The 21,676-nt window shown below is 43.5% G+C and overlaps 1 protein-coding gene across 23 annotated transcripts in view; it reads right to left on the bottom strand.

Annotated features, from left to right (window-relative positions):
- The window catches only part of shank3a (SH3 and multiple ankyrin repeat domains 3a), a 290,014-nt gene that overhangs the window by 142,198 nt on the left and 126,140 nt on the right, over window positions 1-21,676 (bottom strand). For all 23 annotated transcript variants that reach the window (XR_013186070.1, XR_013186071.1, XR_013186073.1 and 20 more), the window contains 2 exons: window positions 19,224-19,340; window positions 1,452-1,529 (listed from right to left, as the gene is read on the bottom strand). Coding sequence is in view for 19 of the 23 variants with exons in the window: in XM_077193711.1 (XP_077049826.1) it covers window positions 1,452-1,529; window positions 19,224-19,340 (195 nt within the window). In the remaining 4 variants the exon portion in view is untranslated. The remainder of the gene's footprint in view (window positions 1-1,451; window positions 1,530-19,223; window positions 19,341-21,676) is intronic.

Below are 21,676 nucleotides of genomic sequence, written 5' to 3'. Positions count from 1 at the left end.
GTGAGTACTATTACAATTAATAAATTAAGAAATAAAATATTTCTTACCAGTACGTGAAAAGTCCTTTGCATTGGTCGAATTGGAGCACTGCGCACAGTTGCCACATTTATAAAAGCCCAAAGGTAGGCTAGGGAGCCAGGTGGTCGGCGGTGAAGGAGTCATATCTGAGTGGACCAATCGGTCACGAATGTTACGCGCGCGTCTGAATACAAACCTGGGTGGCTCGGCTCAGATGTCTTTAAGTGTAGGGGCACTGTTAAGAACATGCCAATGTTTGCGAATTATATTTTTTATTCTTCCTGCTGCTCGAGTATAGCTAGTAGAAAAGAATATTTTAGATGTCATGTGAGGCTTAGATTTTTTCTTTAACAATTACCCAGAATATAACATATGCCATGGCGAGGCATTATAAGCAGGCCAATCATGGTTCCCCTGCATCTTTGAAGTTTTGGGGAATTGAGAAAATTACACCCCCATCTAGAGGTGGTGACATTATCAATAAACTTCTATGCAGTGAAGCGTTCTGGATACATACGCTTAACACTCTTGAACCTCTAGGTTTAAATGAAGAATTGAGCCTATCATGTTTTCTCTAAATATTTAAACATAGTAGTACATTTTGTGAGATGTATGGGGATGTTCCATTCCCATTATACTGTGCACATTTCATGTATGTTTCTTGTGTTTGGACATTTACCCCTTAAATGATTGATTGTTTGAGTGTGGCACCTTGTTGTAGATGGGTGCGTCTTGGGTGGTTAACGCCCCCTTTACACACCTGTTGATGATCCTTATTAATGGTTTCATTACCCATGATCTCCAAGGATTCTGATGAAGATGTAACTTTACATCGAAACGTTAGTCACTGGTTTGTACCTTAAATAAATGGATTACTAAGAAGATTTATGTGTTGCACCGGCGATTTTCCTTTTCTGCCTTGTCTTGTCCTGCCCTGGTTGCACCGGATTGTTTGGGAATCACAGTAGCGCAGCAAGCCTTCCCTCTCATTCTTTGAAATATCTTGGAATACCATATGCATAAAATGAATTTATATCCAATCATCATAAACTGTACTCCCACTGTATATATCAAATGTATATGTTTATGCACCATCACTTTACTATTGAATAAAATGTTTATATTTATAATCAACATTTCTCTTGACTTAAATTTAAGTTATTTAAGACAAACTTAAATTTTGGCCAAATCAAGGTATTGTATCATTTGGATGCCTGTTAACATATTTTACATCAGATGCCCACAAACGTTGTCTAGGTAGATAGCTAATGACTTCATGGCATCAGAAGCTCAGTGTGAACTGCTCTTGGCCATAAGTTAAATAGTTTGGCTCTGTGGGCTGTGAACAACAGCATCAGTTTAAACAAGATCCAGCTCCATTAACTTTTCCACGGTGTTTGACCTCCAGGAACCCAGGGGTCTTGCGCTCTCACCTGGAAGGCAGTTTGGCTGTTGTAGTTCTTAATCTCCTTATTCGCCCCTCTGAACAGCAGCACTCTTGCGCAGCTATCCTGGAGAGAGACAAACAGAGAGATCACAAGCGTCATGATAATTTGTCGGTAGTAAAATGCGCACATGGCGTGCCCATGAAAATTTGCCCTAGAAAGTTTTGGAATGGAATGAGAGTTTTTGTGTGCGCGTGTCGCTTTGACAACAACAAAAATGACAAAACTGATGTTCCACTGGGACCAATTAGCTCACCAGCTCATATGTAGCAGAGTAAAAAACACACACACAGAGAAAGAGAGAGAGAGAGAGAGAGAGAGAGAGAGAGAGAGAGAGAGAGAGAGAGAGAGAGAGAGAGAGAGAGAGAGAGAGAGAGAGAGAGCCCAGCACAGGGCTGCTCTAATGGCAGTATTTCTCAATGGGCATCTGAGACTGTTCAGAAGGTCAGCATAGCATCTGGCTACTCTCTCTCTCTCTCTCTCTCTCTCTCTCTCTCTCTCTCTCTCTCTCTCTCTCTCTCTCTCTCTCTCTCTCTAGTTTTGACAGACCACACACACACACACTTTTAGAAGCTGTATCTCACAGACATGACTCAGCTGGGACTAGTGTCCTAGTTTCCTAACAGTGGTGAGTAAACGTTAGTGTCTCTTGGCCCACTAACACACCTTCAGTGGAACTTGTGTGCTGACGTTTAATTACACATGTAGTGCACTTCTTGTACGTCTCTCTCAAACACACATCTTAAAAGCATTTCCGGTAAAGACGGACTGATAATTGGTTAAATAACCAAAACTGTTTACAGATATACACTACTGTTTGGTGACAGTAGGTTTTTTGCTTGGTTGTTTTCTAATACTTTTATTCAGCGAGGATGCATTATATTCATCATGCATTCTATAAATGGTGAACATTCCATAAGAATCATGAAATAATTTATCATGGTTTCCACCCAAAATATTGAGAAGCACAACTGTCTACAACACTGAAAATAATAATGAAAAAAATGTGTTTCTTGAGCACCACATAAGCATATTCAAATGATTTCTGAAGGATCATGTGACACTGAAGACTGGAGTAATGATGCTGAAAAATTCAGCTTTGCATCACAGGAATAAATTACATTTTAACAAATGTTTAAATAGAAACAGTTTTTTTGAAATTGTAATAACATTTCACAATATCACTGTTTTTACTGTATTTTTGGTCAAATAAAGGCAGCCTTGGTGAGCATAACCAATGTTCAAAAACATTAAAACATCTTACCGACTCAAAACTTTTGAATAGTGGTGTATATATAGCATGTTTTATATTTATAGTATTGCTTATCCTCAATTTAGGGTGAGACATCACAGCAATAGCAAACCACAACAATTCAACCATTCAATCAAGTCGTCTCAACATACAGTATAACAATGTGGTAAATGTTTACAATGTGGGATACATAATCTGGTTCCATGCATTATATACAGTACATACTGCAAACATAGCAGAATGTTAGTAGTATGATATTATGCTATTTGGAACACAGCCTGTCATACAGGAGACAGAGTGGAGCGCTGCATGTGTTTAATGCTATGGCTCTGTGCAAAAATCAATATGTAATTTCGACTGCAGAGTGAATTAACAGAACGATGATTGAGCTTCCAAATCACACAGACGTTTTTCCCTCTTTCTTTCTGTCTTTTGCTCTCTATCTCTGATACGCTCATCTGCACTATTGATCCAGTTAAAGGACACAAACTTTCAGAACTGAAAAATAATACACTATTTACACTAATGCAAGACAATATATCAAAAGACATAAGAGCTGCAGCAATCTGGAGAAACAGCAGTATGAATGAACTCTACTGGATGTGGCCTTTTATGCCAACGGACTCAATGTCTGTGTGCTGGACAACAGAGCAACACGTGACCCCTAGTGGCGAAACTTCATAAGAACACAATTGGACTATAATGGACATCAGACTAAATTCAGGTACATCTGAAATTAGTTTCCACAAGAATACACCAGCATACTGTACATTAAAGTGATAAACCATTCAATTGAATGTTTGCGCAAACAAAAACATTGTGAACATAATTTCTGTTCAGACAAAATTTAATAAGTTCTGATAATATTGAACACTATAGCAATTACATAACATTCTAACAACCACTCAGATCTCCTTAGCAGCCACATAGCAACACCTTGGCAACCACTCACAACATCCTAGCATCATATTTTGTATATATAAAATATTAAAATTTTAATTTTCCAATCCTTTTGAATTACAGTTTTAACATATAAAAACTTAAACTTAATGTGATGCATATCTGTCAGTCATACATACATGAAATGAGTAAGAAACGTCTCGGTTACATATGTAACCCTCGTTCCCTGAGTAGGGAACGGAGACGTTACGTCGGATGACGACGAATGGGGGTTTCGCCTAGAAAGCCAATCATCTTCGTGTATTATAAAACGAGCCAATGGCGATGAAATGCCATGGGTCTGCGGAATTTGCATAGCGTAACTCCGCCCCACCTCGTGGGTATAAAAGGAGGACGCTCGGCAACATGCAGATATGTCTTCGCTGAGGAGCCGAGACTGAACTCAGGCGTCTACCCAGCGGTACAGCGGAAGTGGCAGGGAGACGTAACGTCTCCGTTCCCTACTCAGGGAACGAGGGTTACATATGTAACCGAGACGTTCCCTTTCGTAGTCACTCCGAGTTACGTCGGATGACGACGAATGGGGGTCCCCGTGAAATCACGCCACCTTCACAGCTGTCTTCCAGTGCCCTGCGAAAAGTCTGATCCCCCTGTCGTGATACTGGCACAGACGAAGGAGTCCTACTTAACACAGGAATACCAAGGTACACTGGGAAGCATATCTCAGAGGAGATATGCCGCAGCATGCCTACCCGTAGGGAGGACTTAAGATACACATATGGCCGGAGGGCTACATATGGAGGAACACTGGAGTGACCAGCCCGAGGGGTGGCAACTTTCAACCCCAGGAGGGCAAGATGGCTTGCCAAGGGAAAGACACATGCTCAAGGAGGCTTACAGTAGAAATACACATGTGGGGGTTACTCAGGGAGGAACCATGCACACGGAGGCACCTAGCCGACGCCCAGGCAATAGACACTGGCGCCAGCATCAACAGTGCTGGAGGAACTCAGGGCTTCAGAGAGGAAGGCTCACCTGAGGAATAATCGCACGTATCCAGTCCGTGGAGTGGAAAGGCGAGCAAGCGAAGACACCTGAGCGGGTCCAGTACTAGCTGACTGAAGCGAGTACACGAGAGGACACAGGCTCCACTCGGAGATTATAGAATCTGGCGAATGTGTTGGGTGTCGCCCAGCCTGCAGCTCTACAAATGTCTGCCAGCGAGGCGCCATGCGCTAGAGCCCAAGAGGAAGCCACACTCCGGGTGGAGTGGGCTGTCACACCAAGGGGGCACGGTCGGCCTTGCTGTTGGTAAGCCAAAGCAATGGCGTCCACTATCCAGTGAGACAACCTCTGCTTTGAGAGAGCCTTTCCCTTCAGTCTCCCACCATAACAGACAAAGAGCTGGTCTGAGGTCCTGAAACACTGCGTTCTGTCTACGTAAGCGCGGAGAGCGCGTACTGGACAGAGCAGTGCCAAGGCTGGGTCTGCCTCCTCCCGGGGCAGCGCTTGCAGGTTCACCACCTGGTCCCGGAAGGGAGTGGTGGGAACCTTGGGCACATATCCAGGCCGGGGTCTCAGGATCACGTGAGAGTGACCGGGCCCGAATTCCAGGCACGCTTCGTCAACGGAGAATGCGTGCAGGTCCCCTACCCTCTTGATGGAGGCCAATGCAACCAGGAGCGCTGTCTTCATAGACAGGAACTTAAGCTCCACTGATTGCAGAGGCTCAAAGGGAGCCCTCTGCAGGGCATTTAAGACCACTGAGAGGTCCCAAGAGGGAACGAGAGGAGGACGAGGAGGATTTAGTCTCCTCGCTCCTCTCAGGAACCTGACGATCAGGTCGTGCTTCCCCAGAGACTTACCTTGAACTGCTTCGTGATATGCGGCGATAGCGGCCACATACACCTTCAGGGTGGAGGGAGACAGCCTTCGCTCCAACCCCTCTTGCAGGAAGGAAAGCACGACAGAGATCGAGCACCTCCTGGGGTCTTCTCGACGAGAAGAGCACCAGTTGACGAAGAGGTTCCACTTCAACGCATAGACATGTCTCGTGGACGATGCTCTAGCGGAAGTGATGGTAGCCGCCACCGCTGGTGGCAGGGTACTCAAACCTGCCTCGTCCCGTCCAGGAGCCACACGTGGAGCCTCCAGAGATCGGGTCGAGGGTGCCAAAGGGTGCCCCGTCTCTGAGAAAGGAGATCCTTCCTCAGAGGAATTGGCCAAGGAGGTGCTGTCGCGAGGAGCACCAGTTCGGAGAACCAGGTCCGGGTGGGCCAATACGGCGCAACCAGAATGAGCTGCTCCTCGTCCTCCTTGATCTTGCACAAGGTCTGTGCGAGAAGGCTCACTGGGGGAAACGCATACTTGCGTAGGCCCCGCGGCCAGCTGTGCGCCAGTGCATCCGTGCCGAGAGAGCCCTCGGTCAGGGAATAGAACAGCGCGCAATGGGTCGAGTCGTGAGAGGCAAACAGATCTATCTGTGCGTCCCCGAACTGGTCCCAAATCAGCTGAACCGACTGGGGATGGAGTCTCCATTCGCCGGAGATGGGCCGAAACCGTGACAGCTCGTCGGCTGCAAAGTTCCGATCTCCCGGAATGTAGATAGCACGAAGGGACCTCAGGTGCTTCTGACTCCATAAGAGGAGGTGGCGTGCGAGTTGCGACATACGGCGGGAGCGTAGACCACCCTGACGGTTGATGTACGCTACAGTCGCGGTATTGTCTGAACGGACTAGTACGTGTTGACCCCTGAGCAACGTGAGGAAACGGTGCAGGGCAAGGCGTACTGCCAGCCACTCGAGGCAATTGACGTGCAAAAGGCGCTGGGGTCCTGTCCAGGAGCCCGCGGCAGCATGTCCGTTGCACATGGCGCCCCAACCCGTGGAAGAGGCATCTGTGGAGACAACAACATGCCTGGAAACTCGTTCTAGGGGAACTCCGGCCCGTAGAAAGCTGAGGTTCCTCCACGGAGTGAAGGACTGACGGCAGGTCGGAGTCACTGGGACTCGGAACGTGCCGTGATGCCATGCCCACCTCGGGACTCGATCGCGAAGCCACAGCTGAAGCGGTCTCATATGAAGCAATCCGAGCGGCGTTGCTGCGGCTGCGGATGCCATATGCCCCAGGAGCCTCTGAAACAATTTCAGTGGGACCGCACTCTTGCCATCGAACTGTCGAAGGCAAGTCAGCAGCGAGTGTGCGCGCTCGCTCGTAAGCTGCGCGGACATGGCGACCGAGTCGATCTCCATACCGAGAAAAGAGATCCTCTGCACGGGGCAGAGTTTGCTCTTCTCCCAGTTGACCCGAAGGCCCAGACGGGCTAGGTGCCGAAGCACAAGATCCCTGTGTTCGCAAACCTGGTCTCGAGAGTGAGCTAGGATCAGCCAGTCGTCGAGATAGTTCAGGATGCGAACCCCGTGTTCCCGAAGGGGAACAAGGGCAGCCTCGACGATCTTCGTGAAGACGCGAGGAGACAGGGCTAGCCCGAAGGGGAGAACCGCGTACTGGTATGCCTGCCCCTCGAAAGCAAACCGTAGGAACGGTCTGTGTCGAGGTAAGATGGAGACATGAAAGTAGGCGTCCTTCAGGTCTATGGCTGCAAACCAATCCCGTGGCCGCACACATTCGAAAATGCGTTTGGCCGTGAGCATCTTGAACGGCAGCCTGTGAAGGGAGCGGTTCAAGACGCGCAGATCCAGGATCGGCCGTAACCCACCGGATTTCTTGGGGACAATGAAGTACGGGCTGTAAAACCCTGACCTCATCTCGGCTGGAGGGACAGTCTCGATTGCACCCTTCGCCAGCAGGGTAGCAACCTCCGCTCTCATGATAGGGGCATTGCCACCGACCATAGTGAAGCGAACTCCCCTGAAGCGGGGAGGAGACCGTGCGAACTGAATCGCATAGCCGAGCCTGATAGTTCTGGCGACCCAGCGAGAAAGGCTGGGAAGCTCCAACCAAGCTGTCAGATACTGAACCAGCGGGGTCATACGAACCACAGGCGTCCCCCCGGAGGGGCAGCGAAGCGGAGTGACCAGCCCAGGCGAGGGTGGCAAAGCGGCCCGGAGCGGGGGCGCGGTCATGCTCCGCGTCCTGACAGAGGAGACCAGGGAAGGACCAGCGTTCCACGGGGGTCTGCTCTGCCAGGGGTCTGGCGATAGAGGGGGACGAGAGTGGTGAGGTCCGGAGACGGCACACACTGTCGCCCGCACCCTCCGGGACAGAGGGGGACGGGAGTGGCGAGGCCCGGAGGCGGCACACACTGCGGTCCGAGAACTCTGTGACAGAGGGGGATGAGAGCGGCGAGGCCCGGGGGCGTCGCGCACTGTCAACCGGCTCTGTGTGCTCAGTGATGGGTGTATTGATTCTTTCTTTGACCATAATAGGGTACTGCCCACCCGTGGGTGGGCAGCGGGAGAACAAAAGATTCTCCCCCGGCCCTCCGCCGGGGGAAGGAGGGGGCCTGCAACCACCTCCTGGGAAAAAACCGACACCATCACTGAGCAGCCCGTCTCAGGAGCGCCGCTTAGCCTGGCGTTTAGCGGGGCGCGGGGCTGGAGAGGGCTGTGGCGCCTTCCTGCGGCCTCCTCCACGACGCGGCCCGGGTGAAGGCTGCTGCTGGGGCCGTGCGGGAGGGGAGGGAGCCACAGGAGGGCGCCCTCGGCGGCGAGCAGTCTGAGGTGTCTGTACCGACGGCTGGGTGGAGGCAGCAGCAGGCCGTCGGGGCAGAATATGTTTAATCGCCTCAGACTGCTTCTGTGCGGTTGAGAACTGCTGGGCAAAGTCCTCAACCGCTCCGCCGAAGAGGCCGGCCTGGGATATGGGGGCGTCGAGCAGACGGGTACGCTCGGCGTCCCGCATATCAGCCAGGTTCAGCCATAGGTGACGCTCCTGGACCACAGAGGTGGCCATCACCTGACCCAGGGAGCGTGAGGCCACTTTCGTCGCTCGGAGAGCGAGGTCAGTGGCGGCACGAAGCTCATTGAAGAGCCCTGGGTCAGTCCCCGCCTCGTGCATATCTCTGAGCAGCTGGGCCTGGTAGACCTGCAAGGTGCTCATCGCATGCAGAGCGGCAGCCGCCTGTCCTGCAGCTCTGTGAGACCTCGCCACTAAGGTGGACGAGAATCTACAGGCCTTGGACGGGTGCTTAGGATTACCACGAGATGAAGCACTCTGAGGACATAGTTGCATGGCAACAGAGCGTTCAACCGGGGGAATCCCAGTGTACCCATGGGCGGCTGCCCCATCGAGGGGAGGAAAAGCGGAGAAAGCTGACGAACGTACACGGGAGGTCAAGGGAGCCTTCCATGATTTCGTCAACTCCTCATGCACCTCCGGGAAGAATGGCATTGGGGTTGGCTGTGGCCGTGAGGCGGCAGCCGCACCCAAAAACCAATCATCCAACCGCGAGCGCTCAGGGCAGGGCGGAGGGTTCCACTCAAGCCCGATGCTCGCGGCGGCCCGGGAGAGCATGGCCGTCATCTCGGGATCTGATACGGGCAACGCTGGAGCTCCAGAAGGAGGCAACGCAGCCGCATCGTCACTTCCCGATGACTCTTGCCCGCCTTGTGATGCCGCGATCGACATCGAGTCTTCCTCTGGAGCGCCGAATGAAACACGCGGGGCATCGAAGGATGAACCCGGTAGAATCACCGCGGCACTCGCGGGTTGCAACACTGTAGAGGGGGGCGTGGTCCGAGGACGCATCGTCGGATTGTCCCACACCGTAACCCTCAGATCACCCTGTCCACCAGCCGAAGTACAGCCTCTCGTGGAGGATGTAGATCGGGGTGTGGATGAGGGGACTCTCTCCCGAATGAGATCATTGAGTCTAGACCTCAGTGTTGCGATGGCCATGTTCCCACAGAAGGAACATGAGTCATCCACAAGCGCTGCTTTAGCGTGCTCTAAGCCCAAACACGCAAAGCAGCGATTGTGCCCATCAAAGGAAGACAGGAAACGACCGCACCCAGAAGAACACGGGCGAGACATCTTTAAAAAGACGTGCCACGTGCAGCTCTTTTAGAGAAAAAACTCAGCGATGCTGAGGCGACCAGGGAGAAACACACAGACTGGCAGATCACTGCTCAGATCGCAGGCAATGTGAACTCGCTGGGTACCGCCGTCACACCAACACCGGAGAGTTCGCTCGTCACAGAAGATGAAGTCAGGATTGGCTTGTGGAGTGAAGAGAAGCTCTTGGCTCCGAAGCGAAAACATATCTGCATGTTGCCGAGCGTCCTCCTTTTATACCCACGAGGTGGGGCGGAGTTACGCTATGCAAATTCCGCAGACCCATGGCATTTCATCGCCATTGGCTCGTTTTATAATACACGAAGATGATTGGCTTTCTAGGCGAAACCCCCATTCGTCGTCATCCGACGTAACTCGGAGTGACTACGAAAGGGAACATAAGATTTCTGTAAAAGTACTAAATAACTGAATGTGTTTTAACTGCACGATAACAAGGTTTATATATATTTATCCCTTATATTTATGATAAACTGAATATTGCTTGTTCCACAGCTACCCATATTTAAACATATTCACAATTGTAACAATACATTTTAATTATTAATTAAATAAGCTCAAATTTTATAATTTGATGCAAATAATTAATGATAAACTATGTTATGATTGTTTTTTAGACATTTATGATTGACTGACAACTGCATCACATTAAGTTTATTAGTTTGCTTAAACCATGTAATCCAAATGGATGGACATTTTAGATGACATTCAAACAAATACATTTTTAATTTAGGCCTAAATACTTTAGTAATCACTATTATAACCGTAATTTAACCCTATACTTCTGCCAATTTGTTTTTACATGATCAATGCAACATTTGATGAGGAGACCATGATGCAGGTTCTGCAAGTTCTTCAGCTATTATATTCTGCATGAAGACATTTGGTCCCCACAAAGAGAGCAAAACCTGACTGCCCACACACAGCCATCTTATTATCTGTAGCTATGAATTTACTCTTCTTTTCCACATCAGGTGGTCATCTCTTTCTCTTTCACCTCCATGCTCTCCTCATCGTTTTGGCACTATTTCACACTCTCTCGGTCTCTTCTATCATCGCCCTCGTAGATTTTCCCTCATCTATCCAGTAATGTCTCTCTCCTCAGGCTGATACATCCTCTCTCAGAGTCTCTTTCAGGGAATCGATCCACTCTAACATCTCCTCTGAGCCTGAGCTAAACATCCACAGAGAGTCCTTAAACTCACGATCACCGCTGAGCACTCCTGCAGACCACACTCGCACACACAGACACGTTTACCTAATTCCTGACAGATTTAGCAAACTCCTGAGGACATTTTTTAAGAATTGTCCTTAAAGTACGACAAGAAACTCACACAAACTTAAAACGACATGCATTTGTCTTGCTCCATTGTAATTTTACAACTATAGGTTCTACTGTTTATATTATATACTAGCTTTAACCCTGAATTACAAAAATGTGGACATTATTTAGTGACTTTAGGAGCCATTTTTTTCTTGTGTGAATGTTTTTGAGATATTTACAGTAGCTCGCTTCTTGTGCAAATTCTATGTATTACTATAAGAAACACAGTCAATAAAATTAGTTCATAAAAACAAACTTATGTAATTGACTAATTAAAAATAAAATATATATATACCATAAATTACAACTTTTGGAGATTATTTAATCTCTTTAAGAGTAATTTGTCCATTAAGAATGTCACTAAAATTACTTTTTTTATACACTCAGCTAACTTCTGAAAAAATTTGCACTATTATAAACTTACACACTATTTCACAAACTACCTGCTTGACAATGTCTAATTGACTTCTCTGGCTCTTAAATTAAGCCAATTATAATTATATAACTTGCATTTCTACTTTTTATATTATAAACATATATTAGCCATGACCCTAAAATACTTTTGGACATTAATTAGTCTCTTTATGATCCATTTTCCTTCTGAGAACATCCATAAAAAGAGTTTTTGACAGATTTGACAGACTTCTGACAGACAGTCTTTTGACAGGCTTCTCTTGCTCTTAAATTAGGCTTATTCCATATATAACTATAGAACATACAATCAATTATAAAAAGGACTTGCCCTGACCATAAAACACAGCTTTTGGATTTTTAAGGCATTATTTAGTCTCTTTATGAGTCTCAAAAGTAGTTTTTGACAATTCTAACTTCTAAAGACATCTTACTGTATAGCAAATTTGTCCACACATTTGCCTAGAAATATGAAAGGAGAATTCCAACTGACTAAAACTAAGAAAAAAAATTATATTATATATAATATAGTTAAATATTATAAAATACTAGTTGACCACATTATGATACAACTTTTGGACATTATTTTGCATTATTGAATCTCATCAAGAGTAATTAGTCCTTTAGAGAACGAGAACCTTTTAGCAGACTTTGTCCAGATGTCCACATGGTCAATGACCGATAGCTAACATGAGGACATTTTCCAGCAAATGAATCCTTGAAGTACGGCACAAACACAACCACCCAAAGTCCTTTGCTATATTTATTTCCTGTCACTTTTCCTTGCTGTCCTAGCAGCTCTGTTTTCTGTTGAAGTGCGTCTGTCACACGGCTCTAACACATCTGTGCTGTCAGAGAGATGTGAGATGCCTGGTGCGTTGCATGTGAGTTTGTGTTTGTGACGCTTGAGATAAAAATCGAACCAATCCTGAAAAATTGTTTCTTCATGTTTGTGTTTTTTGATGTTATTGATCTGTTTGTAACTGACTTCTTCCAGACTAGATGTTACATTAGTGCAGGTCAGCTGTAGTTTAATCTCATTATAATGAGCTGAATGAAGATAAACAGAAACCACTGCTGTAAAATTAGTAAATCACACACACACACACACACACACACACACACACACACACACACACACACACACACACACACACACACACACACACACACACACACACACACACACACACACACACACACACACACACACACACACACACACACACACACACACACACACATGTTTATGTGGTATTTTCCATGGTTTCATCACGCAATCATGTTTTTGATTCAGTGGTGACGTGTTCACGTAACAACATGATGTAAGGGCGGCGGCGCTGGCGATAAAGCACTTAAAAGCTGTCACAAAGAACCGGCAAAAGCAATGAATGATTATGAATATATCAAATATAGCAAGGAGACATTTTAATTGTTTATTAATAAAGATGAAGTTGACGTTGCTGCCTCGTGATCTTCGCAGTAGTGAATGCACCAGAGAGAAATGCACATTTCATACAGATAGGCTAAGCAGAGAGCAGTTAGTTTTCTTTCGAGACATTTCAATATAGATTGAAATATATTTTTCAGGTCTGTGAAGTAGGCTGCCTTATATGCTGAGTTTTGGTTAATTTATGAGACACGCTCGCGCAGGCGCCTCCATGTTGTGATCTATTGTCTGCTATATTTACTTCTTTATTAAATCCAGGCAATTGGTTGATGAAACATTGATTAAAATTAAGATACAATTAGTACAAATCGAAATTCACTTTAAAGAAAGGCTTTGTGTCTTCTGTTTGAGGTCTCTGTGAAAGTTTTAAAACAGTCTTTTAGTGCCGCTTCAGAGCGGTCACGTCCGTAACGGAGAACTGTCACGTCATTACATTGTTTTTTCCTCATAAATGCGAACACGAAAAATAAAATAAAATGAATATTTTATGTTCTGTGGAGAGCCAACCCTTCTTCATCCGGTGGGGAGTATTACTTTTGATTTGCGCAGTGTAATTCACAGAATTACAAAAAAATATTTTGCCTCCTAAAAGTTAAATATTTGTTTTGTCATGCATGAATGCGTGGTTGCCCTCATATTAAATATAAAACGCATGTGTAGACTGATATTTTTCTAATGTCTGGACTCCTTTAAGGGGTAGCCTATGGATAAACAGACGTTTCAATATATTGGTATCCTATTAAATGCATTTTCTGAGAATTTATATTTCAGATTTTGACTGCAAATGTCACGCCCATAACGCTGGAATTCCCCAATTTTAAATAATTTATCCTCAACTAGTTTTGTGGCGGTGGGGGTGGGGGGTGGGGGGTGGTGGGTGGTTTGGGGGTGGTGATGGCGCAGTGGATAAGACACATGCCTTTGGTGTGAGAGACCGGGGTTCGAATCCACTGTGAGACACCAATGTGTCCCTGAGCAAGACACTTAACCCCTAATTGCTCCAGAGGCGTGCGACCTCTGACATACACACATGAACAATTGTAAGTCGCTTTGGATAAAAGCGTCAGCTAAATGAATAAAAGTAAATGTAAAATGTAAATGTACTAACAGTAATTTAAAGATGTGGTAGCATTGGATCTGGACGGGAAGGATAACTCTTGGAGTTGATCAGGTTCGTGGATCTGAGTGTCGCGATTTCGGTTTCATATCGCATATCGTTACAGCCTTAGAATAATAAGGTATACTACTGTATAGCTATTTTGGTGAAAGTAACTCAAAAGTAATACAGGATAATGTAACGCATTGCAATTCTGAGACAGTAATATTGAAGGGTAATGAATTACTTTTAAATAACAGTAACAAGTAATGTATAATGTATTACAGTTTTGAAGTAACTTGCACAACACTGACTACTTTTAAAAAAATGCGGGTCAGGAAGCGGGTCGGGTACAATATTTACTTTTTTTTGCGGTCTGAGTTGCGGGCGGTTAGTTGAAAACGTCGGTCGGGTGCGGGTTGTTTATACATTGACCCGCGCATCACTGACACACACACACGCAGTCGCGCGCGCTAACACACACACACACACACACACACACACACACACACACACACACACACACACACACACACACACACACACACACACACACACACACACACACACACACACACACAGTCGCACACACACAAACACAGTCGCACACACACAGTCGCACACACACACACACACACACACACACACACACACACACACACACACACACACACACACACACACACACACACACACACACACACACACACACACACACACACACACACACACACTCTTCAGGCTCAGATTCCTGTACCCACAAGGACACACTAAATCATTCTAGCTGAAATATCTGCACCCTTTTCAACCAGGTAAAACATGAGCATGCAGACTTTTGTACGCATACGTGGCTTTAGCAGTTTTAATTATGTATAATAAAATGTATATTATCATTATGCATAATTCATTCATAATGCTCGCTATACGCTAAATGAACATCCCTACTTCATATATATCAACTGAACCAACTAAAAATGTTCAGTGCAGCAAGTCCACATAACATTTTGAGATTGACCTCCGAAATCTTTACAGTGTGTTTGTGATGGCAAGAAATGTACAAAGCAGCCAAACTGGTATCGTTCGTTACCATCTGACTGGGGACCGAGTTCATTTTGATTAATAAAATCATTATTCTGCATTAAATCATAGAAATTGTTACCTTAAAGAGCTATTTTCTGTCATAATCCCTAAAGGGACTGCATAACAAAGCATAGAAAGTATCTCTGAGGATAGAGTGTTAAATAAGAAAATAATATTAAGAATGATAAGAGGCGTCTCCTCGCCTCTGCTTTTGAAATGTTGCCGTCGGGCTGTCTGTATTTTTACACGTTGAATGAAAAACAGATTCAAATGGTCTTTACTCAAATTTAATTTTTTAATTTTTGATAACTGATGGTTTGGTCATTCTCTTTTTAATATTATATTGTATATGTTTATCTATGCATATTTTGATCTCTGATGCCTGTGTGAATATATATATAAATAATGTATATAAAATATATATAATGTAACTGTAATGAATACAGACTTCACTGCCAGTTCACTTCACACACACACACCCACACACACACACAGTCCCCACTTGGTTGGATAGAAATCGTTCAGAGAGTCCCCTCTTGGCCAGTGTGGAGCGATACTGCTCTGTTAGTAATATAGACATGTATATGGTAGTAATATAGACATTGTGTGTGTGCAATGGCACATAACAATGGCAAGTAAATTGTTAGGGACTGCATAACAAAGCATAGAAAGTATCTATGAAGAGAGAGTGTTAAATAAGAAAAATAATATTATAAAAATAATATTAAGAATGATAAGAGGCGTCTTCTCGCCTCTGCTTTTGAACTGTGTCCGTCTGTATTTTTACCCCGTTGTAGATTTAAATGATCTTTCCTCAAGCAAATTTTTTTTTTTTTGATAACTGATGGGGTTTGTCATTGTTTTTTTATTGTATATTGTATATGTTTATCTATGCATATTGTGATCTCTGATGCCTGTGTGAACACACAAACACACACACATATATATATATACAAAAAATTATAAAATGAAGACAGACTGCACTGCCAGTTCACTTCACTGTTCACACACAGGTCCTCTGTTAGATAGGTAGACATCGTTCAGAGTTGCAGGTCCCATCTTGGCATGGTTCATTTTTTTTAGAGTAGAAATTATGTTTTAGTTAATAGGCAGCCAATACTATCAGTCGCATTATTAATATCTTGGTGTTCTTGACAATAAGCTTAAATGGGATATGTTGAACGGTCATATAGTGTAAGTATAAAGCCACAACAGAGAATTAATTTCCTAAAGCAATAACTTTCCTGTAATGTCCACAACATAAAGCTTCAGATGTTTTATAGTGCTTTCATCGAAAGTGTTATGATATTCAGTATTATTTGTTTGCTTTTGAACTGTTGCCGTCGGGCTGTCTGTATTTTTTACCCGTTATATGTCTTTTGAATGGTCTTTCCTCAAACAAATATTTTTTTCATTTTTGATAACTGATGGTTTGGTCATTCTCTTTTTAATATTATATTGTATATGTTTATCCATGCACATTTTGATCTCTGATGCCTGTGTGAATATATATATATAAATAATGTATATAAAAGATATATAATGTAACTGTAATGAAGACAGATTTCACTGCCAGTTCACTTCACACACACACACACACACACACACACACACACACACACACACACACACACACACACACACACACACACACACACACACACACACACACACACACACACACACACACACACACACACACACACACACACACACACACACACACACACACACACACACACACACAGTGGCACAAACACACACACACACACACACACACACACATAATTTAGATTGAATTTGTCACTGTAACTACCAGCAGCAAATCAGCATATTAGAATGATTTCAGAAGGATCACATGACACTGAAGACCGAAGACACTGAACACTAATGATGCTAAAAATTCAGCTTTACCATCACAAGGATAAATTACATTTTAAGAAATATTCAAATAGAAAACTGTTATTTTCAATTGTTAACATATTTTACAATATTACTGTTTTTACTGTATTTTTGATTAAATAAATGCAGCCTAGTGAGCATAACCAATGTTCAAAAATATTAAAACATCTTACCAACCCCAAACATTTGAACAGTAGTGTATATATAGAATGTTTTATATTTATAGCATTGCATATCATCAATTTAGGGAGAAAAAACACTCAAAATAGCAAAAGTTCAGTCTATCAGTATAACTAATATACACTCACCTAAAGGATTATTAGGAACACCATACTAATAATGTGTTTGACCCCCTTTCGCTTTCAGAACTGCCTTAATTCTACATGGCATTGATTCAACAAGGTGCTGGAAGCATTTTTTTTAGAAATGTTGGCCCATATTTATAGGATAGCATCTTGCAGTTGATGGAGATTTGTGGGATACATATCCAGGGCACGAAGCTCCCATTCCACCACATCCCAAAGATGCTCTATTGGGTTGAGAATTTGGTGAATGTGGGGGCCATTTTAGTACAGTGAACTCATTGTCATGTTCAAGAAACCAATTTGAAATGATTCGAGCTTTGTGACATGGTGCATTATCCTGCTGGAAGTAGCAATCAGAGGATGGGTACATGGTGGCCATAAAGAGATGGACATGGTCAGAAACAATGCTCAGGTAGGCCGTGGCATTTAAACGATGCCCAATTGGCACTAAGGGGCCTAAAGTGTGCCAAGAAAACATCCCCCACACCATTACACCACCTCCACCAGCCTGCACAGTGGTAACAAGGCATGATGGATCCATGTTCTCATTCTGTTTACGCAAAATTCTGACTCTACCATCTGAATGTCTCAACAGAAATCGAGACTCATCAGACTAGGCAACCTTTTTCCAGTCTTCAACTGTCCAATTTTGGTTAGCTCTTGCAAATTGTAGCCTCTTTTCCTATTTGTAATGGGGATGAGTGGTACCCGGTGGGGTCTTCTGCTGCTGTAGCCCATCCGCCTCAAGGTTGTGTGTGTTGTGGCTTCACAAATGCTTTGCTGCATACCTCGGATGTAACGAGTGGTTATTTCAGTCAAATTTGCTCTTCTATCAACTTGAATCAGTCGCCCCATTCTCCTCTGACCTCTTGCATCAACAAGGCATTTTCGCCCACAGGACTGCCACATACTGGATGTTTTTACCTTTTCACACCATTCTTTGTAAACCCTAGAAATGGTTGTGCGTGAAAATCCCAGTAACTGAGCAGATTGTGAAATACTCAGACCGGCCCGTCTGGCACCAACAACCATGCCACGCTCAAAATTGCTTAAATCACCTTTCTTTCCCATTCTGACATTCAGTTTGGACTTCAGGAGATTGTCTTGACCAGGAGCACACCCCTAAATGCATTGAAGCAACTGCCATGTGATTGGTTGATTAGATAATTGCATTAATGAGAAATTGAACAGTTGCTCCTAATAATCCTTTAGTGAGTATATATCTGCTAGTCTCTATATTACAGAAGCAGACATTTGAGATGTACTGTAAAACAAGTTTACAGACACAACAGTGAGATTCAGAGAGAGAGAGAGAGAGAGAGAGAGAGAGAGAGAGAGAGAGAGAGAGAGAGAGAGAGAGAGAGGTGGAAAGATAAAGAACACAGCACATTTGAGTTCTGTGTTTTCAGGCGTTCCTAAAGGACTCTCTTTCTGTTTGTGTGGGTGTGTGTGTGTGTTGTGGGAGCGTCCATTAATACTTAATAAGAGCTGAATTAAAATGCATGAGCCCACCACACACATACGCACTCACACACACACACACACACACACACACACACACACACACACACACACACACACACACACACACACACACACACACACACACACACACACACACACACACACACACACACACACACACATACACACCTGAGGATTAGATCACTCTTTGCATTTCTCTGTGACTGCATGAACAATCTGTGACCTTGCTGTTTTATGCTCATTAACTGATTCTGACAACATATTATACATAATAAAAACTGCTAAAGCCACGTATGCGTACAAACGTCTGCATGCTCATGTTTTACCTGGTTGAAAAGGGTGCAGATATTTCAGCCAGAATGATTTAGTGTGTCCTTGTGGGTACAGGAATCTGAGCCTGAAGAGTGTGTGTGTGTGTGTGTGTGTGTGTGTGTGTGTGTGTGTGTGTGTGTGTGTGTGTGTGTGTGTGTGTGTGTTGACCGGTTGCTAAGGGAATGCATACAGTATGATTGAATGAGTTACCTGGTTATAGAGAGCACACACGTGCAGGGCAGTGTTTCCAGAAGCGTTCTGAGCGCTCATGTCTGCTCCATAGAACAGCAGGTGTTCAAGATGCTGCACATGTCCATGACGGCAAGCCTGGCAAAACATATAAATAAAAAAACTGTAGTTTTGTTTCCGTTTCTTGTCAATTTACAGCCTGCACAGAACTAAAATCATGTAAAACGAATAGCTGCTGCCTCTCTTTTTCACGCGCACACACACTCTCACATCCTGATGTTCTCGGTTTATGAAATGAGAAAGAGCAGAACTGTTTGCCTTTGTTTGGTGTTATCAATGTCACTTTTCTTTCCACCATAATTCAAAACGTGTCCTCTCTGCATACTAATGGAGTGTGGGATGTAGAAAAACTGCTTAAAAGCGGTCTGCCTGAGAAAGAGCGGAAAAGAGAGATATAGCAGGGCAGGATTAGTGACTGGACATGCAAGAGACTCCCAGGGGCCCCCAGCTGTGAGATCCAGCGAGTACCAGCACAGGGGCCAATTAACATTCACTGCTGTGTTTGCTCATCTTTGGCCACGCAACTGGAGCTAGGTCTTCGGCCGTCTCCAGCGGCTTGAAAACATTTATACGGCACTGTATGGTGACCTTCTGGACATGGTGTCCAGATATCCATATGGCTAATCCATCGCTGCTAAGCAAGAAATCAAGGTTGCTGACATTTTTAAGTCCTGTAGAAATGAAAATGAATACCGTACTAACATAAAGAACAAACTCATTCTCAAAATACATTGTATCATGTATTTGTATTAGGCTATGTGTAATATGTAAACAGTTACTCAACTAAAACCGTACCCCATACTAAAAATATACATAATGACATAATGTAACATGTAAAAGTGCTTAGTAAAAGTTCAAATCTAACAGACATATCTGGATGTAATGTGACTGATCAAATGACATGTCAAATGAATGACTGGCTGTTCAGAAACAGAAAGTAGCACAGCCTGCTTTGTTTATGGGGGTTACGGGAGTAACTGCATTTCTGCTGTTCCAAAAGTGCCGTCTACTGTCATAGCGTGCACTAATGGCCTTATAATCACGAGATATAAAATTTCAATCGTTTAAGAATTTATAATGCCCTGCGGTAACCCTGGTAAGATGTTGCTGGACAGTGCATCAATGCAGACAGAAACCAAGTGGATGAAAAAACATCCCATCGCACATGAAAGAGACAAATTTAGCACAGTTTTTATTTTTTTTATTGCTCAATTGTATTTTAGGCTATTATTAATAATAACAATATGCTATTGAATAAAATTGCCACATACTGTATATTGAACTATTACATCTGACCTCATATTACACTTAAATTGCATACAATTTATACTGTATTGTAGTTGTACTCATGGCCGTAACCAGTTATGAGGTCACCGAGGTCCGGACCTCTGTCATTTTTTAATATTTAAAAATAAAATTTCAAACTCTCTGAATTAAATAATTAGCTGTTTAAACCACCTTGTACTATAAATGTTTTACCGCTGTAACTTAAATGTTTACTGGATCCATTAAGAATGATCTTATAAACAGGGGTCCACGCTGTGATATTAATGTTGCCTACTAGAGGGAGCCGCTGGATAAGAAATATTTTAAGCCCAATCCTTTTCTATCGGTTTTCATTCATTTGAATGGAAATAAATGCATTTATTTCATTTTTATAACTATAGTGTACTGACAGTAAATCTGTGAAATTATTATAGATGATTAAATGTTTCACTATTTTAGACCCCAATAAAACCCATTTTCAAGTTGCCAGACACAATTAAATATAATGCTGTCCATTTGAAATGAAGAGAAAATTTTATATTACATTATTATTTTTGTTTTTATATATATTATTTATTAGTTTTATATATCTTTTTTACTATCAAATTTCTATAAAGACATTTATTGTTGTGGTATAAACTTTAAAACAAACATTTGTGGGCAAACATATGGTTAAGAGGCAAAACATATAGAAATAAATTATAAAAATGAAAAGGTAAAGATAAATGCTTCAGATAAATACGGTTTATAGCTGCAAATTATCTTCAAGTTCATTTGAAATTGTCCTGAGACATCCTATGACGAGATTCAAGAGAAAAAGCTAAAATGACGGCATTGAAGACAGAAAATGCCATTTCCACAATTAAAAACGATGTGCACATTTCATGACCATTAAATTATATTGCATTTGAGACATTTCCACAATTAACCAAGAAAAATAAACCAAATCTATGCTATACAATTCCTTATGACAATGAATAATTTTCCAACTAGCGAAATTCTGAGTAATTGGAGACAGAACATTTTTCATTCTCCACGCAGATCATAAACAGTTGAAATCGGTTGAGAAGTGTAAATATTATTTTGCTTTTTGTCCAAAAAAGCTGCAGCTCCCCGTTTACTTGCATTTGTTTATAGAGCGGTCTTGC

The sequence above is a fragment of the Siphateles boraxobius genome, unplaced genomic scaffold, assembly GCF_051911475.1.
Source record: "Siphateles boraxobius isolate OS27281-9 unplaced genomic scaffold, OSU_SipBor_1 31, whole genome shotgun sequence".
NCBI lineage: Eukaryota > Metazoa > Chordata > Actinopteri > Cypriniformes > Leuciscidae > Siphateles > Siphateles boraxobius.
This window is presented reverse-complemented; position numbering and strand designations above follow the sequence as displayed.